The sequence below is a fragment of the Gossypium hirsutum genome, chromosome D03 (assembly GCF_007990345.1).
Source record: "Gossypium hirsutum isolate 1008001.06 chromosome D03, Gossypium_hirsutum_v2.1, whole genome shotgun sequence".
NCBI lineage: Eukaryota > Viridiplantae > Streptophyta > Magnoliopsida > Malvales > Malvaceae > Gossypium > Gossypium hirsutum.
In genome coordinates, this window is record NC_053439.1 from 52,490,629 (window position 1) to 52,510,048 (window position 19,420).

At 30.0% G+C, this 19,420-nt stretch overlaps 3 protein-coding genes across 4 annotated transcripts; 1 reads left to right on the forward strand and 2 right to left on the reverse strand.

The window, feature by feature from the left end:
* Positions 1-2,305: 2,305 nt before the first annotated feature.
* LOC107918463 (protein cornichon homolog 4) lies at positions 2,306-5,749 on the forward strand. Of its 2 annotated transcripts, none has more exons than XR_005911540.1 (5): positions 2,306-2,873; positions 4,041-4,222; positions 4,585-4,707; positions 4,797-4,911; positions 5,161-5,749. XR_005911540.1 is itself a non-coding variant. In XM_041090519.1 (5 exons), the coding sequence occupies exons 2-5, from the start codon at positions 2,802-2,804 to the stop codon at positions 4,831-4,833; spliced, it is 414 nt and encodes a 137-aa protein (XP_040946453.1). In that variant the 5' UTR covers positions 2,309-2,367; positions 2,470-2,801; the 3' UTR covers positions 4,834-5,000. The 2 variants fall into 2 exon arrangements, 1 of the variants encoding a protein (XP_040946453.1); XM_041090519.1 differs by lacking the exon at positions 5,161-5,749 and having other exon boundaries at positions 2,309-2,367; positions 2,470-2,873; positions 4,797-5,000.
* Positions 5,081-5,601, reverse strand: LOC107919160 (uncharacterized). The gene is made up of 2 exons (XM_016848681.1): positions 5,571-5,601; positions 5,081-5,517 (listed from the first exon to the last, which is right to left on the reverse strand). Exons 1-2 carry the CDS (start codon positions 5,599-5,601, stop codon positions 5,081-5,083), a joined length of 468 nt encoding a protein of 155 aa, XP_016704170.1.
* Positions 5,750-7,303: 1,554 nt separating the features above from the next.
* Positions 7,304-10,169, reverse strand: LOC107920687 (AT-hook motif nuclear-localized protein 1). Its single transcript, XM_016850503.2, has 5 exons — positions 9,362-10,169; positions 8,489-8,556; positions 8,207-8,338; positions 7,930-8,091; positions 7,304-7,841 (listed from the first exon to the last, which is right to left on the reverse strand). The coding sequence occupies exons 1-5, from the start codon at positions 9,750-9,752 to the stop codon at positions 7,611-7,613; spliced, it is 984 nt and encodes a 327-aa protein (XP_016705992.1). The 5' UTR covers positions 9,753-10,169; the 3' UTR covers positions 7,304-7,610.
* Between the last annotated feature and the right edge of the window lie 9,251 nt (positions 10,170-19,420).

Genomic DNA, 19,420 nt, shown 5'->3' on the forward strand with positions numbered 1-19,420 from the left:
GTCATTTTTTTTTGTTCTTTTGACTTCAATTAGGATTTGAATCCAAAGATTTTCATAATCCCATATCCTTTAAAGAAACATCTTAAGATGATGTTTATATAAGATTGCTTTATATTAGATTTTAAAGTGAATCTTGAAGGATTTGCTTTATAAACTGCACTGCATCGCCTATCCAAATCTATCCTTAGTGATATTGTCACTTACACCGTTAAGTTTACATTGTTATGATTAGTTAAATAGTAAAATTTCTTTTTTGGTCTCTCAAAATTTCCCAATTCAATTTTCTTTATTATAAATTTTTTTACTTCACCCCTGTTTAGGATGTTGTCGTGTTTCCTTATAAAATAAAATAAAAAGACAAAAAAAATACACACGAGAACATCCTAAATTCGTTTGTGTTTTTTTTTAATTTCATTGACAGTGTATAAAATAATTACCTATATAAATTTTTGTGCAAATTAAAATACTAAAATAATCATGGGAAATAATATGTACAATTGCTATCTTATTTTGAAAATGTCAATTGCTTTCAATTTTCAAATGGATTTTAGTATAAATTAGAAAAATTCAATTAAGTCCAATGTTTATGTTTTTTGCCTTCAAAGTTTTGCATTCTAGGGATGTCAATTTTGAAAAAAAAAACACAAATGGGCTATTTATAAAACATTACATTTAATAATTAAATAATAAATATGTTGATTAAATGAATTAATTTAGACCATGTACTATTAAAAAGAATCAAATAAGTCCAAATTTCAATAGAGTTAATATTTATTATTTAAAAAATGTCATTTACTATTAACAAAGTTAAAATTTTAAAAGCTTTTTATGGTTCTTCAAATTTAAAAAAAAAAATTATGTCGTTTTAACAGTATAAGGATTAGATTGATACATTTAATAATATAGGGACTAATTCGATCCGATCCCTATAATAGAATGACTTAGCAGATACTTTCTCCAAAAAGAACCCACCCCAAAATTAATTAAATTAAAACACATTCCTCAAAGTCTCATTCATTACGGGGTTCACCAAATTACAATAAAGTGGACCAAATCCATATCACAAAATCAACAAAGTGGACCAAATTGAAACAAAACTTGGTTGGTCTTGTTCTAATTCTTTTATCAGTGACCCCATTGTTCACCTAAGGGTCCATGATTAACCTAGTGATTTATGCCACGTGGAAATTATGGATGAACAATTCTTTTTCACCCCACACAATGATGCTATGAAAAAGAATGGCATAAAGTTTGGGAAATGATGAGAAAAGTCATTAGCAATTTCCCCCCTCTTCCCCTCTCTTTATAAAAGGTGGGGGATTAGATAGGGACCCAAATACCCTATTGAGAGCTGAAACTTGTTTTTGCAAAATTATGAACCAGCTGGCTTTGATCAACTACATGATTTTATTTGGACCCACCCCTTTTTATTTTTTGGTGAAATCCTTGCGGTTTGATTACTTACATCTGGACCTCACTTAAAGTTAACAAGATTGGACAATTATACCAAATTTTATATACTAAAGTTTTCATTTTTTTTCTTCTCTCATTGTTCAGTCCAATAAACCCAATTTTAGGGCTATGAAAATATTAGACCCAAAAAGCTTTATTTTTTAGCCCAACATATAGATTTTGAATCAAGGTTAGGTTTGGTCTATTGATCTAACCTAATCTGATTTGAGGCTAAGGTTAATTTGTCATACACCTTCTTTTTTTCTTTTTTTTTGAATGGATTGTCATACACCTTCAACATCAACTTGAAAGGTACTTAATTGAAATTCACTTAACTCATTCAAATTTGAAATAATTTAAATTTAAATTAATTTGTATTTAAACTTAAATTGAATAGAATTGGAGTCAGATAGGATTATATTAGTTTTCGAATTAAACTCCTCAAAATTTAAAATCCAAGTTAAAGAGAAATTATTTTATGAATCCTTCTCATCACATCATTTGTGGTCCTTTTTCAATTATTTAATAGCACTTCAACAATTTTTTCATGTCGTTCATACGTAATTTTAGTAATTTTTTTACCCTAAACATTGAATCATAAACTCTAAACCTAGAACCTTAAATTTTAAACCATAAACATTAAACCTCGAACATAAAACCATATACCCTAAACTCGAATCAAAGTTTGAGGTTCAAGATTCAAGTTCAATGTTTAGAATTTATTGTTCAGAATAAAAAAAACAAAATTATGTGCCAATAACATAAAAAATTATTAAAATATTATTAAATAATTAAAAAAAAGTCCATAAAATAATTTCTCTAAATTAACTTATCCAAAAATCAACCCACTCACATTATCATTCATTGCATTATAAAATTCTCAAACTCAACTCAATCAAGAGACAAGCAAAGATGGTGAATTTCAACCAAAGCTTTGATGATCAGAGAAGGATTATCATTCATTGCATTATAAAATAATTTTATATTATTTTAATGTCGAATCTTGCATTTTTCCAGGTTATAATGACCATTTTTTTCAAGGAATGGCATTGTTGGTGGGCAACAACTATATCCATGGCGGCACAAACACCAGAAAGTTTTACTGTTCTACTCTCAACCTTTTAAGTCTTTAAGACAGACACTTAACTTTCCTTTGACTACTATCGGTTTCGAATCTTTCAATCGTTTCTGAGACAAGCAAAGCCAACGAAACACCTTTCCTCTCTATTTCTTCCTAATAATGTCAATGACAAGTTAAGCAAACAAACCCTTGCCTGTTGATCACCCACCATACTCAAATCCTGTTTAAGCTTCATCTTCAAGGACAGAAATAAGGGAAAAAGAGAGCCATGTTAGATATCTTCATATGGCTTATTTCTTTCTTCATCATCATTGCCATTATTGTTCTCCTCATTTATCAGGTCAATTTCCTTTATAAACCCTACAATCTTTGTTCTTTTTTTCTTTCCTGGGTTTGCTTCTTTTTTGTTTGAACTTTACATTATGCTTTGGTATTAGCTTCGTGGGTATTTGTTATTTAGTTGATTTCTTTGTTTATTTGCATCAAAATCACTTAAATAAACGCAAAGTTTAGTGCTTTTTGTTCAGAAATAAAGAGAAAAGATCAAAAGATGGTATTTTTGGGATGTATTTGTCTGGGTGTATTGAATTTTGTTGTAAAAAAGCTTATATTTTTGTGAATTTATTTGAGAAGAATCTAGGGTTTGAAGTTAAATCTGTAGAACCAATTTGGGGCTTTCTTTTGTGGCTTAATAGCATAGAGGCCCTGAACTAAGAGTTAAATTATAGTTTGGCCATTTCACTCAAAAAATAAGTACAATAGATCAAATAGCAAATTAGTCATCTATTTTTACTATTAAAAATTAGTCTCTATACCTCAACTTGAGGTATATGTAGCATGCCGCGTGTTGCTATTGGGTTGTTTAATCCTAAGTTTTTGATAGTATAAATAGATAAAATTTTAGTAAAAAGACCTCTCCAATCCCTCTCAAAGAAATCAAAGCAATTTAATACCTATCAATTTCGAAAGTAAGCAACTAAGGACAATTAATCATGACGTTAATGTTTTTCATCAATTCTACATGATTTTGATTGATATAATAATTTAGCCCTCAAATTTTACACATTCTATCAAATTGGTGCCAATTTAACAAATTTATCCGACAATATTTGAGTGAATGTTGAGGCTGGATTTTTAGAATTAAGGCTAAAATGACAAAATAGATAATATTGAAGGTTAAATTTGTTATTATATCAATCAAAATTTTGTACAATTGATGGAACACATTAACGCCATGATTAATTCTCTTTAGTTGGTCACTTTCGAAATTGACAGGAATTAAATTGTTCTAATTGTTTTTAGAGGGATTGGAGAGGTCTTTTTAGCTAAAATTTTTAACAGAAATGATCAATTTGCTTTTTAATCTAACATAGATGAACTAATTTATCCATTTTTTTAGTCATGGAGCAAAATGTCCGGTTTAAACTATGTTCATTGGTTGATTGTTCTGTGTATATATATAAGAACTTAGTATGAAACTTAAAAGCTTTGATGAATTTTGCTGCAGCTCACATGCTTGGCTGATTTAGAGTTCGATTACATCAATCCGTACGACTCTTCATCTCGGATAAACAAAGTCGTCTTGCCAGAATTCTTCGTGCAAGGATTTTTATGCTTATTCTATCTAGTAACAGGACATTGGGTCATGTCACTGTTATGCACTCCATATTTATACTACAATGTCAAAGTGTAAGTTCTTTTTTCTCTCTGCTTCTAATTCGAATAATAGTTTTCGTTACCTTCAGTTCACGGTTAAGCCCCCGACTGGTTGATCAATTCTCTTTAGTTCGAAGAACTTGTTTGATACCGTGAATAATCGAAAGATTTGTGCACAGAGACATGCATCAATTGATATAGGTAGCAATGGAACTTTTGTTATATTCCTTCACTTTGCTGGTATTTCGATCCTCCCTCGTCGTGCATTAGGTTAAATTAACTTATTGCATGCGTTAGTCATGGCGCTATCGTGCTGTTAAGGTTTATGATTTTCTGAGGGCTGTTCTAATTGTACGTGCTCATGGTTGTTTTCCCGAACTTTCTGTTGTAATCAGTTACATGTTGAAACAACACCTGGTCGATGTCACGGAGATATTTAACTCGCTTAATAGGGAGAAGAACCGACGCTACTATAAACTCGCCTACCTCGTCATTCTCCTATTTATCTCCTTATTCTGGTAAGTTCTGTTGTTATTACAAATACACAAAATTCTTCCCTCTAAACATGCGCTTGCTAACATAGGAACTTGTATATGTATTTGTTTAGGATTATCTTCTCTGCATTAGAATACGAAGATGATTAACCGGACCCCGGCAGCTTTCTTAATCGGAACGTGCATCGGCTGTTTACATTTGATGTCTTTGTTTCAGCTTCTTCTGTTGTAAGTTGCAACTGATATAACCATAAATTTCGAAGTTGTAAGATTGGGAGAATTTTCAGTTGATTTTAGATGAAAATATATTTTCAGCATCCGGTTTTTGTCAGTACATCAAATATAAGTCGTTTATACTACTTATTCAAACAAATAGTAGTTTCGAATTTCATTTGAATTAACTCGACTCAGACCATTCAGTTATCGGATCATCTTTTTCATTTAACCATTCTTCCCTCCATCCATTATTGACCTTAGCTATGAAGTCTTCGATTCTTCGCTGCAAATCATCACTGTAGTCTCCTTCTTCAGCAAACCAACCATCATTGTCATCACTGTCACTATCATCATCTTCATAATAGCCGTCGGAACAACCGGTATCATCTCTGCATACATCAACCATATCTGCACACTGTTGAGTATCATCAAAGGAAGCCCCCACTTCACATGACGAGCCCAAATACGTGAATTCTCCATCAACTTCATTCGTAGATTGTTTATGACTCGCAAAAGTTACAGATATAAGCATGGCGTTAAACAACACGAACAAAGAAACCGGATTATGCAAGAACTCGAGATTGTGGGTAGACAAAGATCTCAACAACAAAAGGGAAACTACAAAGAGAATCAAACATGAACAAAAGAGCTTCATTCAAGTGTCTACTAACAGAACATATATTTGTCTGTGTCTGTATTCATTGTTGGTTGTCCCTTTTGTTATGAGGGATACAATTTATAGAAGTTTAAAAGAAAAAAAAAACAGAGGTGATTTCCCAGAACAAGTAATGGGGGATTGTTTATTAATTTATTTTCTCAAGTAATGAAGACTTTGAAGCATAAGATAGGATATTAAGGAAGTTACTCGGCAAGTTTTGTTTATGTTGTCTGTTAAGACAGGTAAAAAAAGTACAACATGAAACATGGTTAACTGTAACTTTTAATCTTAAACTAATCTGACAGACCATCTAGATCTGGTTTCTTGTGAGTTTAGTTCTTTTTCAGGTATTTGAAGAATGTGATGCGGATATAGAAGAATCTAAGACCAAGATTTGCAATTGATTGCTGTTCAAGTTTCCAAGTACTATGTCTTTGTACAAAACTAAATTATAAGTCAAACCCAAGCTTTACGCGTACTAGCTGTATATAAATATATTACATCATAAGTGATCAACAAGTCAACATTCAACGACAGCATTCAGATTATAAGTATAAGTAGGCTATGTTGGAAGATTTATCCAAGGATTTGGACATATGAAGCTCTTTGTGAAAGAAAATTAAATCAGTTTAAAATATGTGTTAAGTTTGGACCCGATTATTTAAAGTTCGAATTTAGTTTAATTTGGTCTATTTTTAAGTTTTTATTATGATATTTTTTTGGGATAATATTAATTTTTGGCTCCTGAACGTTGCAACTAGACCACTTTGGTATCTGTACTTTTTTTTGGTCTAGTTTGGTATCTAAGCTGGGCAACTAGATTTATTTTGGTCCTTCAACTTGAAAAATATCAAAGTTTGATAACGCGGCATGTTGATATTATGATGATATGACACAATTTAGAGTGTCATATATAATGTTCTAATAATTGGACCAGTGCTTGAACTAGTCAAACTATTGCTTCCAAATTCAATCGGTTTGATCGATTCAACGACTAGGCCAATAATAAATAATTAATTAATTAAAAATCATAAAAAAATATTAAACCTAATCAACCTATTCAACTACTTTTTTTTTAATTTTCAATTTTTACTAATTTTAAGCAATTTTTGATTCAATCGGTTCATGTTTCAACCCTTTTATTTGGACCAATATATCGGTCGATTTTCAATCCAATTAGTCTGGTTGACCAATCCATTCATGTTCCAAGAACATTGGTCACATCATCAAATTTTAACCGAATCCAAATGGATCGAATTGCCAATTACTAAAATAAATTTAGTTCCGAAATTCATGAGACAAATTAAATAGACTTGAATTATCCATTTGCAAATATAAATAAGATTAGATAAAATCTAAAACCCAAGCAGATTTTGGTCAATATTAAATAATTTCATTCTCCTGAGATATAAAATAATTTGATTTGAAGTTAACAAGTAAAATATTTGATATATAAAGCCTAACCTACCAAAAAACCATTAAGTCATTTTCCATGGCAACTAATCATTCCTTACTGATTGATTTATATTTTATAGCTTTCAGTTTACATCGAAAACAAATGGATCTTGATTGCTCGATTAGGGTTTTTCGCATCTGACTTATTTTATTTTATTTCTTAGTCTAATGCTTAAATTTGAGATTGAATTTTTTTTATCTAAATTATTAATACTATTAAATGCTATTGATGAGGATTTTTTTTAATGTGAGTTTATTCATTGATTAATAACTGCAAAAATTGCTCACCAATTCCAAGAAAAGGCCAATTCTTTTGATAAAACATTACATTTAAAAATATTCTACATGACACAACAATGGCGGAAACCCCTATCTCTAATCAGCTCACTAACTAAAAACTATCGTTTGAAAATAAATAGGGTAAAAAAAAAAAAACCCAAAATGAAAATGAACATGCTGGTGGTACCTGTGAGAATTATCGATGAGCTTACACATAAATAAAACAACATCAAATGTGTGGGGACTGGGAATGATATTTCATCAATTGTGTACTTTGGATTACCAGTGCTGTCAGTATCGAACGTAAGGGAATTTTAGATTAGATTCCGGGCAACGATACGTTAATGTCAGCAGGCTTATTCGTTGTATCTGATGGCATGGTAGGCCAAGTATCGTTGTTGCCGCGGAAGGATGTGGAGACGTTTGATTTTGGGTCAGCACAAGAAATGGGAATAGCGGCCATCACTGTGGCAGCAGATACGGGTTCAAATTTCTGTTTCTTGGGGTTCTGTTCGTGTTGGTTCCCTGCAAGGAAACTGCCTACTACGACCTGGTTTGAAACAGCCAAATGAGGGACTTAGATGTTCGGTTTAAGTTGAGAAAAGCCAGAAAACTGGAGAAAAATGGTGAAATCGAACCTGCACGGGGCCAGCAGCAACTAGGAGACCGGCAACTCCACCGCCTACAACACGCCCGTCTGGACTTGCTAATGAAACACTCATTCCACCGGATCGGCTTCTTGTTCCACCAGTGTCATTTGGCATGAAAGAACCGGATAAGGACAGTATCTCGAAACGACCCTGCAAGAAATTTATATAGATAAGGGATGTGCGTGACATAACTCCAACAAATTGCTTATGCTTCATGTTCATGCATTAGTTTTCAACATAACTAATCCTAGACATAAATCATTACCTCATATGTCAATGTACCCCCGGAAGAATCAGGTTGACGAAGAGTGACACTCGAGATCACCCCGTTTGCAGAAAGAATGCATATAGCTCGAGGCCCTTGTTGAGAAAACGAAATAATCTTCATCGTGACATCCTAAAACAATCAAAAAGAAAATCACCAACATACGCAAATCATATTTTTATCCAGCAATCAAATTATGGAGTTTTAGCATCCATGCCAAATAAAAATATCACGCAACCTCGACACATAACTTCAAAGATAACAGTCGTGTTTACAACATACCTCACCGGCATTAACTGTGATGATATGCGGCGTAAAATTAGCCCCAACAGAGCATGAAACCCATTCCCCTACAAATAGACAAAGTCTTACAAAATCAGCCACCGGATAAAACGATGTAGGACATAATGAGTGCAAAATAGCAAGTTCCCCCAGAGATAATACGTCCTTAAAATGCATAAATAGCAAGTTTGCCCAGAGATAAGCACACTGTAATCAAGATTCAAAACAAACTAACAACAAACATGAAGGCCTATAAGGTCATTGCCTAGCTCAAATCCAACAAAGATTGCGGTATTTAGGTGAAGTACTCTCATCAATTATGACTCCAGGGTTCGAACTTGGAACATACTGGGAAATTTAAGTAACTAGGATTTGAATCATTTGCTAGTTCTAAAAGCTCATACAATTGACATATAGTCACAAAATACCACCAAACATCTAAGAACATTAATACAAGCTGAGTGACCCAGAGAGCATAAAAGCAGGTAGTAAGGGCCAGGCAACAATTAGCAGAACCAAGTCTGTTCACCATCACTTGGTATAAAGGATGCCAAGTGGCAAAGGACACTCATAACAATGAAGATTCCACCATTCTCACATATTATGCATACCAAACCAAACCCATAAAAACTCTCACTATCCTTCAAAAAACACTATCCACATACACACATATACACAATTATCAAGAGATCTTTCAAGAAGGGCAACTAGTAAAACAGCTCTAAGGTCCCACTTCACAATACATAAAAAACCCAACACTAGAAACAACAATATCCACCATAAAAACATCAAAGAAACCCAACTTTTTTAAGTACCAAATCACTTGGAACAAAAAAGGGTATCTATAAAAATGGCTAAGTGTTTTTTTCTTACCTATATTTTCCACCTCGAACTTAGCTTTTGAAACCGGCGTCGGAGACTTCACTTTTCCTCTTTTCGCGGCTGAGAAGTCTATAACCGGAGGCGGAGCTGCCGTTGATATGGGTTTTGGAGAGAGTGCCATAGTGACTGAACCGTCCGGTCCATATTTTCTTGGCCTTCCTCTTTTTTTCTTCAACGGCATCCCCACCACCGAAACCGGTGGTGGGACGGGTTGAGCTGCAGACTGTGGTTGAGGCTGCGACGGTGGAGCGGATCCGGGAGTTGGGTTTTGGGTCGGGTTTTCGGACCTTGGAGCTATATGATAATCCGATGGAGCATCGGATCCTACCACCTTAACTCCACCAGTTGCAGTATTTGTAGTTACAATTTCTCTTGACTCCATAGCTAACAACTTACACCTTTGCAAAAAAAAAAAAATACAAAATACAAAAATGGTTTTTTATCAAAAACACATTTGGATTTTTAGCTCAAACAACTAAAACCAAGATCAAATTTTTACCCCCAAAAAAGTACAAATTTCCAAGTTCAAAACCAGGAAAATAATTGAGTTTTTATGGTACTAATATAGGGTTTTGAACTTAAAAATTCGTTTTTTTTACAGAAAAATTATGAAGGGGTTTCTAAATTTTTTTGAAATTTTTTTTTGGAGTATGGGATTTGAGAAGGAAAAATAAAAATGAAAAAAGATTATGATTTTGAGCTCTCTGTAAATTTTTTTTTCTTAAAAAAAAAAGGGAAAATGGTATGAGATATATAAAAAAAGAAAGATTTTTATATTATTATTGATATATATTGTTGAGCTAGCTAATTTGCTTCTAACCTTTTTAATAAAATAATGAGGGGAAAGGTAATTATTCAATAAATGGGGCTTTAATGAAAAATATTATTATTTTTTTGTAATGATTAATTATTTTACTATATTAAATATTGGTATTTGTGTTTGGTTGGAATCTGATAAATAAAAAATTATATATTAAAATGAAAATTAGAAAGTGCCAGATGATTTTTCCTTTTTCTTTTTTAAAAATTTTTTTAAAGTACAATAAAAGTGGGGTATATATTTATAAATATTTATTTTTTTATTATTTGGAGTGAATAACAAGTAAAATTAGGTTGCCAAAACTTGAAGAAATTGTGTAATAAGGGAAAAACAATTAGAGGAATGAGTTAAGGCAAGCAAATACTAGCAATTTAACCCCTTTTTTATTTAAAAAATACAGAATATTATATAAAATTAAAAATTAAGAATTTCCCAAGAAAAGAAGCTCTTCATAAAATTAGTATGAAATATAATCTCTCACCAAACACACATCACTCCCACCCAAACCCCATGTGAAAAGTGCTTTTTTACAGACATGATATAACGAATATCTTATTATTTAAATAAATAAATTTACTTTATTAATACTATATATATATTTATTTATGTAAATTTTCCCTTTTTTCTAGAATAGATCTGGGCTTCACGAGAAATAATTACTTACATATAAAATATAAAGCACGATCATCATTTTCAATATTCTTTTTTCTTTTTAGTTTTATTTAAAAGTAAAATATTTATTAAATACGAATAAAATAATGATTTTTTAATACTTAAAAAAGTAAAATTATTGAAAACCCTTTAATGTGAAATATTGAAATCAAATCCAACCAAATCCAATTTTTTTAAAGCAAAATGGAAGAAAAAAAATATTAGTCATATTAAAAAATTAAAAAAAAAGTTTAATGGAAAATGAAAGTAATCATATAATTGCATAAAAATAATAAATAATTAATGTGTTAATGGGATGGACCACAAGCATTGACCCAACAAAAATGCTAGAAAATATTAACAAATTTTGGAAAAGCAAGTTGCCAAAAACAAAGAAATAATATTAAAAGAATTTGGGTAAGATAAGAACACAAATTATTTAATTATTATTTATTAATATTGGTGAGGAAACCGATGAATATTAATTTGTTTTTTTAATGGTATTAATAATGACAATTATTATTTAAATATTTAATTGTAGAAATCACGAGCATCGTTTAATTTCTTTAATTTAGTAATCAGACCTAACTCTTTTTTATTATTTTTTAATTTTTTTTAATTTTTTGGTTTCTAGCTCATTCGAAAGGAGAAAATTGGAATAAATTATTTATAAATTCTAAATTATTTCTCCATAAAAAAATAACAGTTGAGGTTAAATTTAAGCTAAGTGGTGCTCCTATTGCATGTCTATGTCAGCTGGTTGAAACTTTGGAAAATAATATTACCAATATTCTATTTTGTTTCATTTAAATATTTATTTGTTGGCGTATCATATAAGATAAATAGTATCATAAATGATAATAAGAAGCGTATATAAATTATCACATGGATTGTCATGTCAATATTATTAAAAATTAATATTTCTTTTAAATAAAAATTATTTGATTATTTTTAAAAATTAATAATTAAATTTAAATTGCCGGCATTCCAATGAAGTTTTAGTTTCTACTTAATTTATCATTACTACTTTCATGTAGCTGTGTATAAGGGTGATTGGCTTGGTTGGGTCCGGTTGAGGTTAGATTTAGATAAAGTTTTTGTTCACGGGTTAGTTGAATCCGGTTTGAATCTTAATAAAAATAATTTTAGAAATATGTTTATTTAAATTTAATTAAAAAATATAGAAAGGGATGGTTTAAAACTAAAGTAGTTTTCAATCTTTTTATAGTTTTTTATAGGATCAATATTTTAATAAATTAGGCGTCATATTTCATGTTTCATTTAAGTAGATCATGGATAAATTAAAATTTTTTAACTACTTGTTTCATGTAAAAAACTTTCAACTGTTAAATACATAGTAACAGAGACAATGTTTTAGATTGATATGATAGAGGTATCGGATCCATTCAAAAATTTAAATGCACGACAAGTACAAATACATTGATAATAAGAATTTTGGGGTGGTTTGGGTCAGGCTAAGTTCAAGCCCAAACTTAGAAAAATCGAGCCTTAACTCGACTTAGCCAATGGACATCTCTATTTTTATGGACCATTTATGATTCATATAAGCTCACTTATATATATATATATTATAAAAGGTATGTTTGTTTTTATTTTACTAATTTTATATATTTTTTTATTTTATTAAGTTTTAAAACATAAATAACATAAATGTTTTTTTTAATGATATTATAGTATGTATATTTAATTTTTTTTATATGACATGAGATATAAAAATAAAAGAAAAATCAGAATATAAAAATGAAAAAGAAGAAATGGTTTAAAAATGTGGAAGCCCAAATGGAACAAGTGTGGATTGAAAGAGCAATGGAAAGGAGTGTACCTTATTTTATCATGATGTGAATGTGAAGGAGAGAAGAGACAAAGAAAGAATCTAGGAGTTGCTCTTTTTATGGTAAAAGGTCAATTTCATTTGAGATTTTTGAGACATTGCTTCTCCAACCTTTCATTTTTTAGTTTGGACTTCTTCTACTATCATTCTTTCACTTTAAGTTTGGTTCTTCTTTTTCAACTTAACAATACATGTCCAATCTAGACATTGAAAGGTCAAATGCTCAATACTACTCTTTTTTTTGTTGGTCTCCAATGTGGTGAAGGAGGAGGGGATTAAACTCAAAGACCCCCAACATGGAAAATAACTTCGACATATTTAGTCTGGTCAAACAAAACAACTGCTGAAGGATCGAAAAATCAAATCTTCAAAAAATTTTAGGCAAATTAAGTCACATACCAATAATTTAACTGATTCAAGTACATTTTATAATCTCATATTCAGCCCAAATGGGAATTGAACTTTGTAAAGAAAATATTATCCTTATTTCATGTCGATGGTTATCGTATAAGGCCTGCCCTTAAGGTTTTTGGGCCTTTAAACTTGTTTGACCAAATGCCACCCTAACACTATAAATGTGTTATCCTAACCAAAAAGAAAAACTCCATTATCTAATTATTCTAGTTATTGATACTAATGTTCTTGTTTTTTTTATTTATTTAAATTTAGTGAGTTTTGGTCGATGGTAGTGGTATTATCGTTAGTACAGGAGGACGTGGGTTTGAGTGCACTGAAACCCATTATCCTCTTATTTAAGGGTTAGGAAGGAACTATAAATAGTTTTATGCATTATGTAAAAAAGAAATCAAATCATATATTCAAAGAATTTAGGATTTAAAGAGTAAATGTAGACTGCTAGGTTTATAATAAAAATTAGATTATGTTACCGCCAATAATGTGGGTAAAAGAAAAAACTTTATATAAAATTATACAAAAGATTTATTCATCAAGAGTATATATATTGTTAGAGTTGTGTGACCCGAATCCCATTTGATCTGGCCTGAAAAATTTGAGGTGCAATTCGCTTGTTGATAAAATTTTTTCCATATAAAATCTGTGTATTCTTATTTTTCTTCTTATTACTTTGCGATCATTCCTACTACTATTATTAACGTATAATACAACATATATAAAATTTCATTAAACTTGGATTCAATCGTTTAACGTATAAATTATTTTAGATAGTGATTTTTACTTGTTTTGTGTAAAGATTTTAGTTAAAAATATTAAAATTATAAAGTAGTATTATAATAATGTTTATTATCTCTAATATTCAGCTATATCGTCACACCAACTTAATCTAGAAATGGTAAGAATGATTGCAACAAAATAGCACCAAAACAATAATAATTTGAAATTTTAAAAATTACAAGTATGAATGTAAGACAAACATCGTTAATTTTAAACAAAAGTGATTTAACTATCAATGGTGTTGCAAGCTTGATGATGTACTCTTCTTAAATAATGCTGGAATCTCAGGTCAAGTATATAGAAGCCAAACATGTAGGAGCCTATAGAAAGATGAGACAACAATGGTTGCCTTTCTATTTTTATATAATAAATTAGTATTAATTGGCTTAAATAATCATTGAAATACGGCATTATATTATAGTATTTTGTTTTTGTTAGTTAACAAGAAAGGCCAAGAATCTCCTTTAGAGGAAAATGCTTTTGTTGTATACATTGTGTGGGGATGTAAACAAGAAGTTGAAAGCTAGCAACACCAACTAAGACAAAGGCATAGACAAATTAATGCATTCAAGTCATAGAGAATTTTAATTCAAAGAACAAAATGGCAAATTATATGAAAACAAATCTCTACACAGCATTTGGTTTCGTGGATAACCCCCATACACACGCACACACAAAATGTTATATATATATATATATGTCAATTTCAATCCTCATGTGTTAGTGCAAGGCATATATATGCATATGTACTATTGGAATTGAGTTAGGCATAAACTTTTGAGGTGTAAACACTGTGGAGTTGAAAGATATGCTAATTGAAAGCTAGGGTTGAAAACATAAGAAGGAGACTTGAAGTAGCTAGGTGCAATGAAAGGGGAAATTCATGAAACCGACCTAGTTTTTTTGGTGGATAAGGTTGCCTAATTAAGTTTTCCTATAGTTTGAAAAATGGGATTGTGAGGAACTCCATTTTTGGGTGATGACGATCATGGGAGAAATTTTAAGTGGGTATCAAATTAGATGGGCCATCGGAACAAGTCAAGTTGGATAATCTGAAAAATGTGTGGTAAGCTTTTTCAATTAATTACCATCATTTAGAAAACTCTTAAAAAATAAGATATTTCAAAAGAATTTTTACTCGATCCCACATTATTAAGGAAGAAAGGAGTTTGACGCTTATATAAATAACATAAGTGGTTGGTTTCAAAATGCACCAAGTGAATTTTTTTCACTTTCTTTCAGTCTCGTTGAGTATCTTCTCCGCGTGTTGTTCCTGCCCCTTTTCTTATAACAAAAGAGTTTGTTGAATAAGGATAAACAAAGAGCTTGTGAAATGGCAGTGTCCAAGACAGCTTAAACTTTTGCAAGGACAAAGCCAGAAGTTTATCTTTGGAGAGCCAAAATTAAATTATAAGTTCTAAAAAGATCAAAGTACAATTTTACCTTTGTATATGCTTGTTATTTTAGAATTTGAAAGGGATTAACTGAACTTTTTTCATCTTTGGAGGGGAGCAAAGTGTATTTTTACCATTAAACTAACTTATAATTTTAAAAACTTTAAAGAACTAAATTAAATTTTTACCATTTTAAAGGGGTTGAGCCCCTACCTACCCCATTGTGTCGTCCTTGAGCTTCTGGGTGATAATTATCAGAAGAGCTTTTTTAGTGCATTAATATATTTTTTGCCCTCTAAAAACCAATATATAAGAAAACAAATATAATGAAATAATACCTTCAACAAAATAGAAAACAAACAAATTAATATCTTTTGCCTAAGGGTGTGTTTAGACAACAAAGAGTATACAAGATGTAATTGTAATTACTAAGGTAGTAATTACACCCTCTTGTAATTACAAAGAATCCTTAAACGCGTTTGACAGATAGAATGTTATGTCATGTTTTGTAGTATAAATTGTAATTACATAACTATGTAATTTAAATTCCAAAAAAGAATATTAGTTGTTATAAAAATATCAATAATGCTTAAGAAAAAATATTCTAAACAAGTAACAAAACTTAAAATCAAACAATCATATATAATATGTTAATCCAAGAAAGTATTCAGCAATACAATTAATAATAAAATTAACAAAAAGATAAATATTTTATGCAATTTTATCTAACTATTATTCATTATTTGTTCGATTATTCTCTATAGCATTAAACATATACTCATCACTATCAATTGGTTCTTGACCACATATAAATAAATAATAAATATTATGCAATTTATTTAAATTTTTTATAAATATTTTTATAAACCATATAATTTAGTTAATTATTTAGTCAGTAAAAATGTATGGGAAATAATCTCTCATCAAGCTTGTTATAGATTAATTAGATGAGATAAATAACATATATTTATATTTAAATATATATGCATTAAAATTAATTTACTATCGGTATTGTATAAAATAAAAATTTAAAGTTAAATCATGTATGGACATGCGGTAGGATAATTTGATTTAGTGTAATTGCATAAATACGGCAATTCTCACTCGCTCACAGTGTAATTAAAGTGCTCCAATTATACTCAATTTAGTGGGTTCAAATTAAAAGTTAACTAGAAATTTCGAAGTCAACTTTTATTGATAGCTTCAAAAGAGGTTAGAATCTTGCGAAATTTCTTAGTAAAGAAATCTCTTTTGATTCTTTTCTTGAGTGTGAACTTTGATTTAAGGGTGATTTGACTTAATTTGAAGGAGAGATGCTTAGATAGAAATTTGATTTGAATTTGGACTCAAGGATCATTGAGACTTTGAATCAATAATGTTTATTTCAAGGGTCGTTAAGATTTGATCTTAAAAACGGGTTTGAACCTTCTGTCTTCAATTTATTTGGATCGAAACGTGGCTTTCTTCAAAAATGACTTTTGACTTTTTCTCCACAATTGAATTGGATTGGAAGGTGACTTTTCTTGAAAACGAGTAGGTGTGCATCAGAATTTCTTCAATTGATTTGGATCGAAAGGTGCCTTTATTCAAAAACGACTTTTCTTTAAAACGAGTATGGTATTTGTTAGAATTTCTTTAAGTCCTTCGACTTCTTTAAAGATTGCTATAGAGATCTTCTGGGCTTTTTGAATTTATGAATATATAGAATAGCTTGGGGTGACCCCTTTTTATAGTCCTTCAACTCTCAATCCTTTACCCCACGGATCTTCAATTTGACCTTTCTATTTTGTTTCTTTAATAAGTGAGTTATATTTCGAACTTTTCAAGCTGAATTAAATAGGATTTAAATCATACAACTCTAACAACTATAAAATATAAAATTAAAAAAAAATAAAATGGTGATTGTAAGGGTGCTGCCTTCTTTTAGCCACACCCTTTTAAATTAAATATTATTTTTATTAAAATGTTATTTTTTATAAGTGATACAATTTGGGATGTTGACGACGTCATTTATTATTGTTCAAAATGATTCATTTTCGTAATAAGGAAACCTAAAGAATTTCTAAAGCTGCAAACATTGAGGGTTATTCTCTCTTTATTTGACAAGTGATAACCGATTGAAAGAGTTAGAAAGTTACCACACATTTTTTAAATGATCAGACATGGCTTTGATCAAATGAGGACTTCTGACCCAACAACCCATGCAATTTGGTCCCCTCCGATTCCCACTCAAATAGTTCCAATGATCCATCACCCATATTTAGCTGTAAAATTGATCCCATTAATTATTTGTTTTAGGAAAATTCAAAGCAAAACTTTACGAAGCCATACCACAGTATGTTTTGGAATATATGCTGGCTGGGACAATGGGAGATGGGTTGGAGAATATTAACACTTAATTATATTTACTTTAGTGGGACACAATGCACATTGAATTATCACTTCACATTACAAAACATTGACAACTCCAACTCACAACAATTAATATACATATAGAGTTTAAATTACGTAGATTGAGTCTTAGTTTTATTGGTATGGGTATTATTGCTAAGAGATGTGGGTTTGAGTGCGTTGAAACGCATTATCCTCCTATTTACGAATTGGAGAAAGATTATGAATAGTTTTAAACATTATGTAAAAAAAAGAATAGATATAATCAGAATATGTAATAAAGTTTTAAGCTTGATAATATCTTTTTATTTAAATAATATTGGAATCTTGGGTGAAGTATATAGAAGCCAAATAAATAGGAGCCCATAGACAGAAGAGATAACAATGGTTGGCTTCCTGTTTTTATATTATAATCAATAAAATAAGAGATAATTTGCAGTAATTGGGTTAGAAAATCATTGAAATGTGGCATTCCATTTTGAGTTGGTTGACAAGTAAAGCCAAGAATCTCCTTCAGAGAAATAAAAAATGCTTTTGGTGTATACATTGTGGGGGGATGTAAACAAGAAGTTTGAAAGCTAGCTATGCCAAATAGTAACACCAACTAAGAAAAAGCCATAGACAAAATTAAAAGCATAAAGAATCTTAATACAAAGAATAAAAGAGAGACGTATATGCAAACAATCTCTCTACAAAATATTTCCATTCTTAGAAAACAAAAATAATATAAAATATATATATGTGTGATCAATTATAATATAAAATTCAATTAATATAATATATATAGACGAAAAATCAAATAAAATTCACTCCTATATATTCCAATTGTGAAGAAGGAGATTCATGAACCAAACCCAATTTTTAGTTTTCTTGGTGGATAATGAATGTTGCCTAATTAAGTTATGCTAAGTCTAGTTTGAATAATTTGTTAGAGAGAGGCATTCCATTTTGGGTGTAAAATTCACATGGGAGAGGGTTTTTTTTTTAGGTAAAATTGAAGATCAAAAGCTTTAGAAGCCATGACAATATGTTTTGGAATAAAAGTTGGTAGGGACAAGGGGAGTTAAAAAGATGGAGTTTGGCAATTTAGATTCTTTTAATTAACTTTTTAAACGTTATCCGAGTTTAAAGTTAAGCATGTAATAGATTTCGTTACTGATGAGACTTGAATATTGATACTATCAAAATATTGATAGATAATTGATCCATTATATTAACTCGTAATTACGTTTAATAGATTTAAATTTTAAATCTCAAAATTTACATTTTTTTTCATTCAAATGTTATTATATATTTGTTTTGTTTTTATTTTTCGTAGTTTCAAACTCTTGGGTGTTTTATAATATTTTTTTATGATTATTAAATTCAAAGTTGAATAAAAATTTTATAAAAATTATAGAATTTTTTATCATTGGACTTAACAAGTAAGAAAGGATAAACCAAGGTTTAGTTTTTGAATTTAACAACTTTTCTTAATCATTGAATTTTTTTGTCCACATTAATCTTTGAATTTTATAATCTTTTAAATTTTGATCCCTGTGATAATTTGGCCCTCTAAAATTTAGTTATGACATTGCCTAAAATTTTCAAGTGATAGCATGGTACAATATCAAAGTCTCACGCCATCACATAAATTAAAACTGAAAAAAGTTGCAAAATTCTAAGACTAATATGAGGCAAAAAATTTTAAGGATCAAATTAGAAAGAACACAAAATTTTCGGATTAAATGTTACTTTATCTCTTTAACAAA

Excerpts from the sequence above, each read along its gene's own strand:
- LOC107918463 (XM_041090519.1), top strand. The coding sequence starts at position 2,802 with ATGTTAGATATCTTCATATGGCTTATTTCTTTCTTCATCATCATTGCC. Across the intron at positions 2,874-4,040 it reads TTGTTCTCCTCATTTATCAG|CTCACATGCTTGGCTGATTT; the intron begins GTCAATTTCCTT and ends ATTTTGCTGCAG. Across the intron at positions 4,708-4,796 it reads CTATTTATCTCCTTATTCTG|GATTATCTTCTCTGCATTAG; the intron begins GTAAGTTCTGTT and ends GTATTTGTTTAG.
- LOC107919160 (XM_016848681.1), bottom strand. The coding sequence starts at position 5,601 with ATGAATACAGACACAGACAAATATATGTTCT. Across the intron at positions 5,518-5,570 it reads CACAGACAAATATATGTTCT|TTTCCCTTTTGTTGTTGAGA; the intron begins GTTAGTAGACAC and ends TTCTCTTTGTAG.
- LOC107920687 (XM_016850503.2), bottom strand. The coding sequence starts at position 9,752 with ATGGAGTCAAGAGAAATTGTAACTACAAATACTGCAACTGGTGGAGTT. Across the intron at positions 8,339-8,488 it reads TCACAGTTAATGCCGGTGAG|GATGTCACGATGAAGATTAT; the intron begins GTATGTTGTAAA and ends TGATTGTTTTAG. Across the intron at positions 8,092-8,206 it reads GGGGTACATTGACATATGAG|GGTCGTTTCGAGATACTGTC; the intron begins GTAATGATTTAT and ends AATTTCTTGCAG.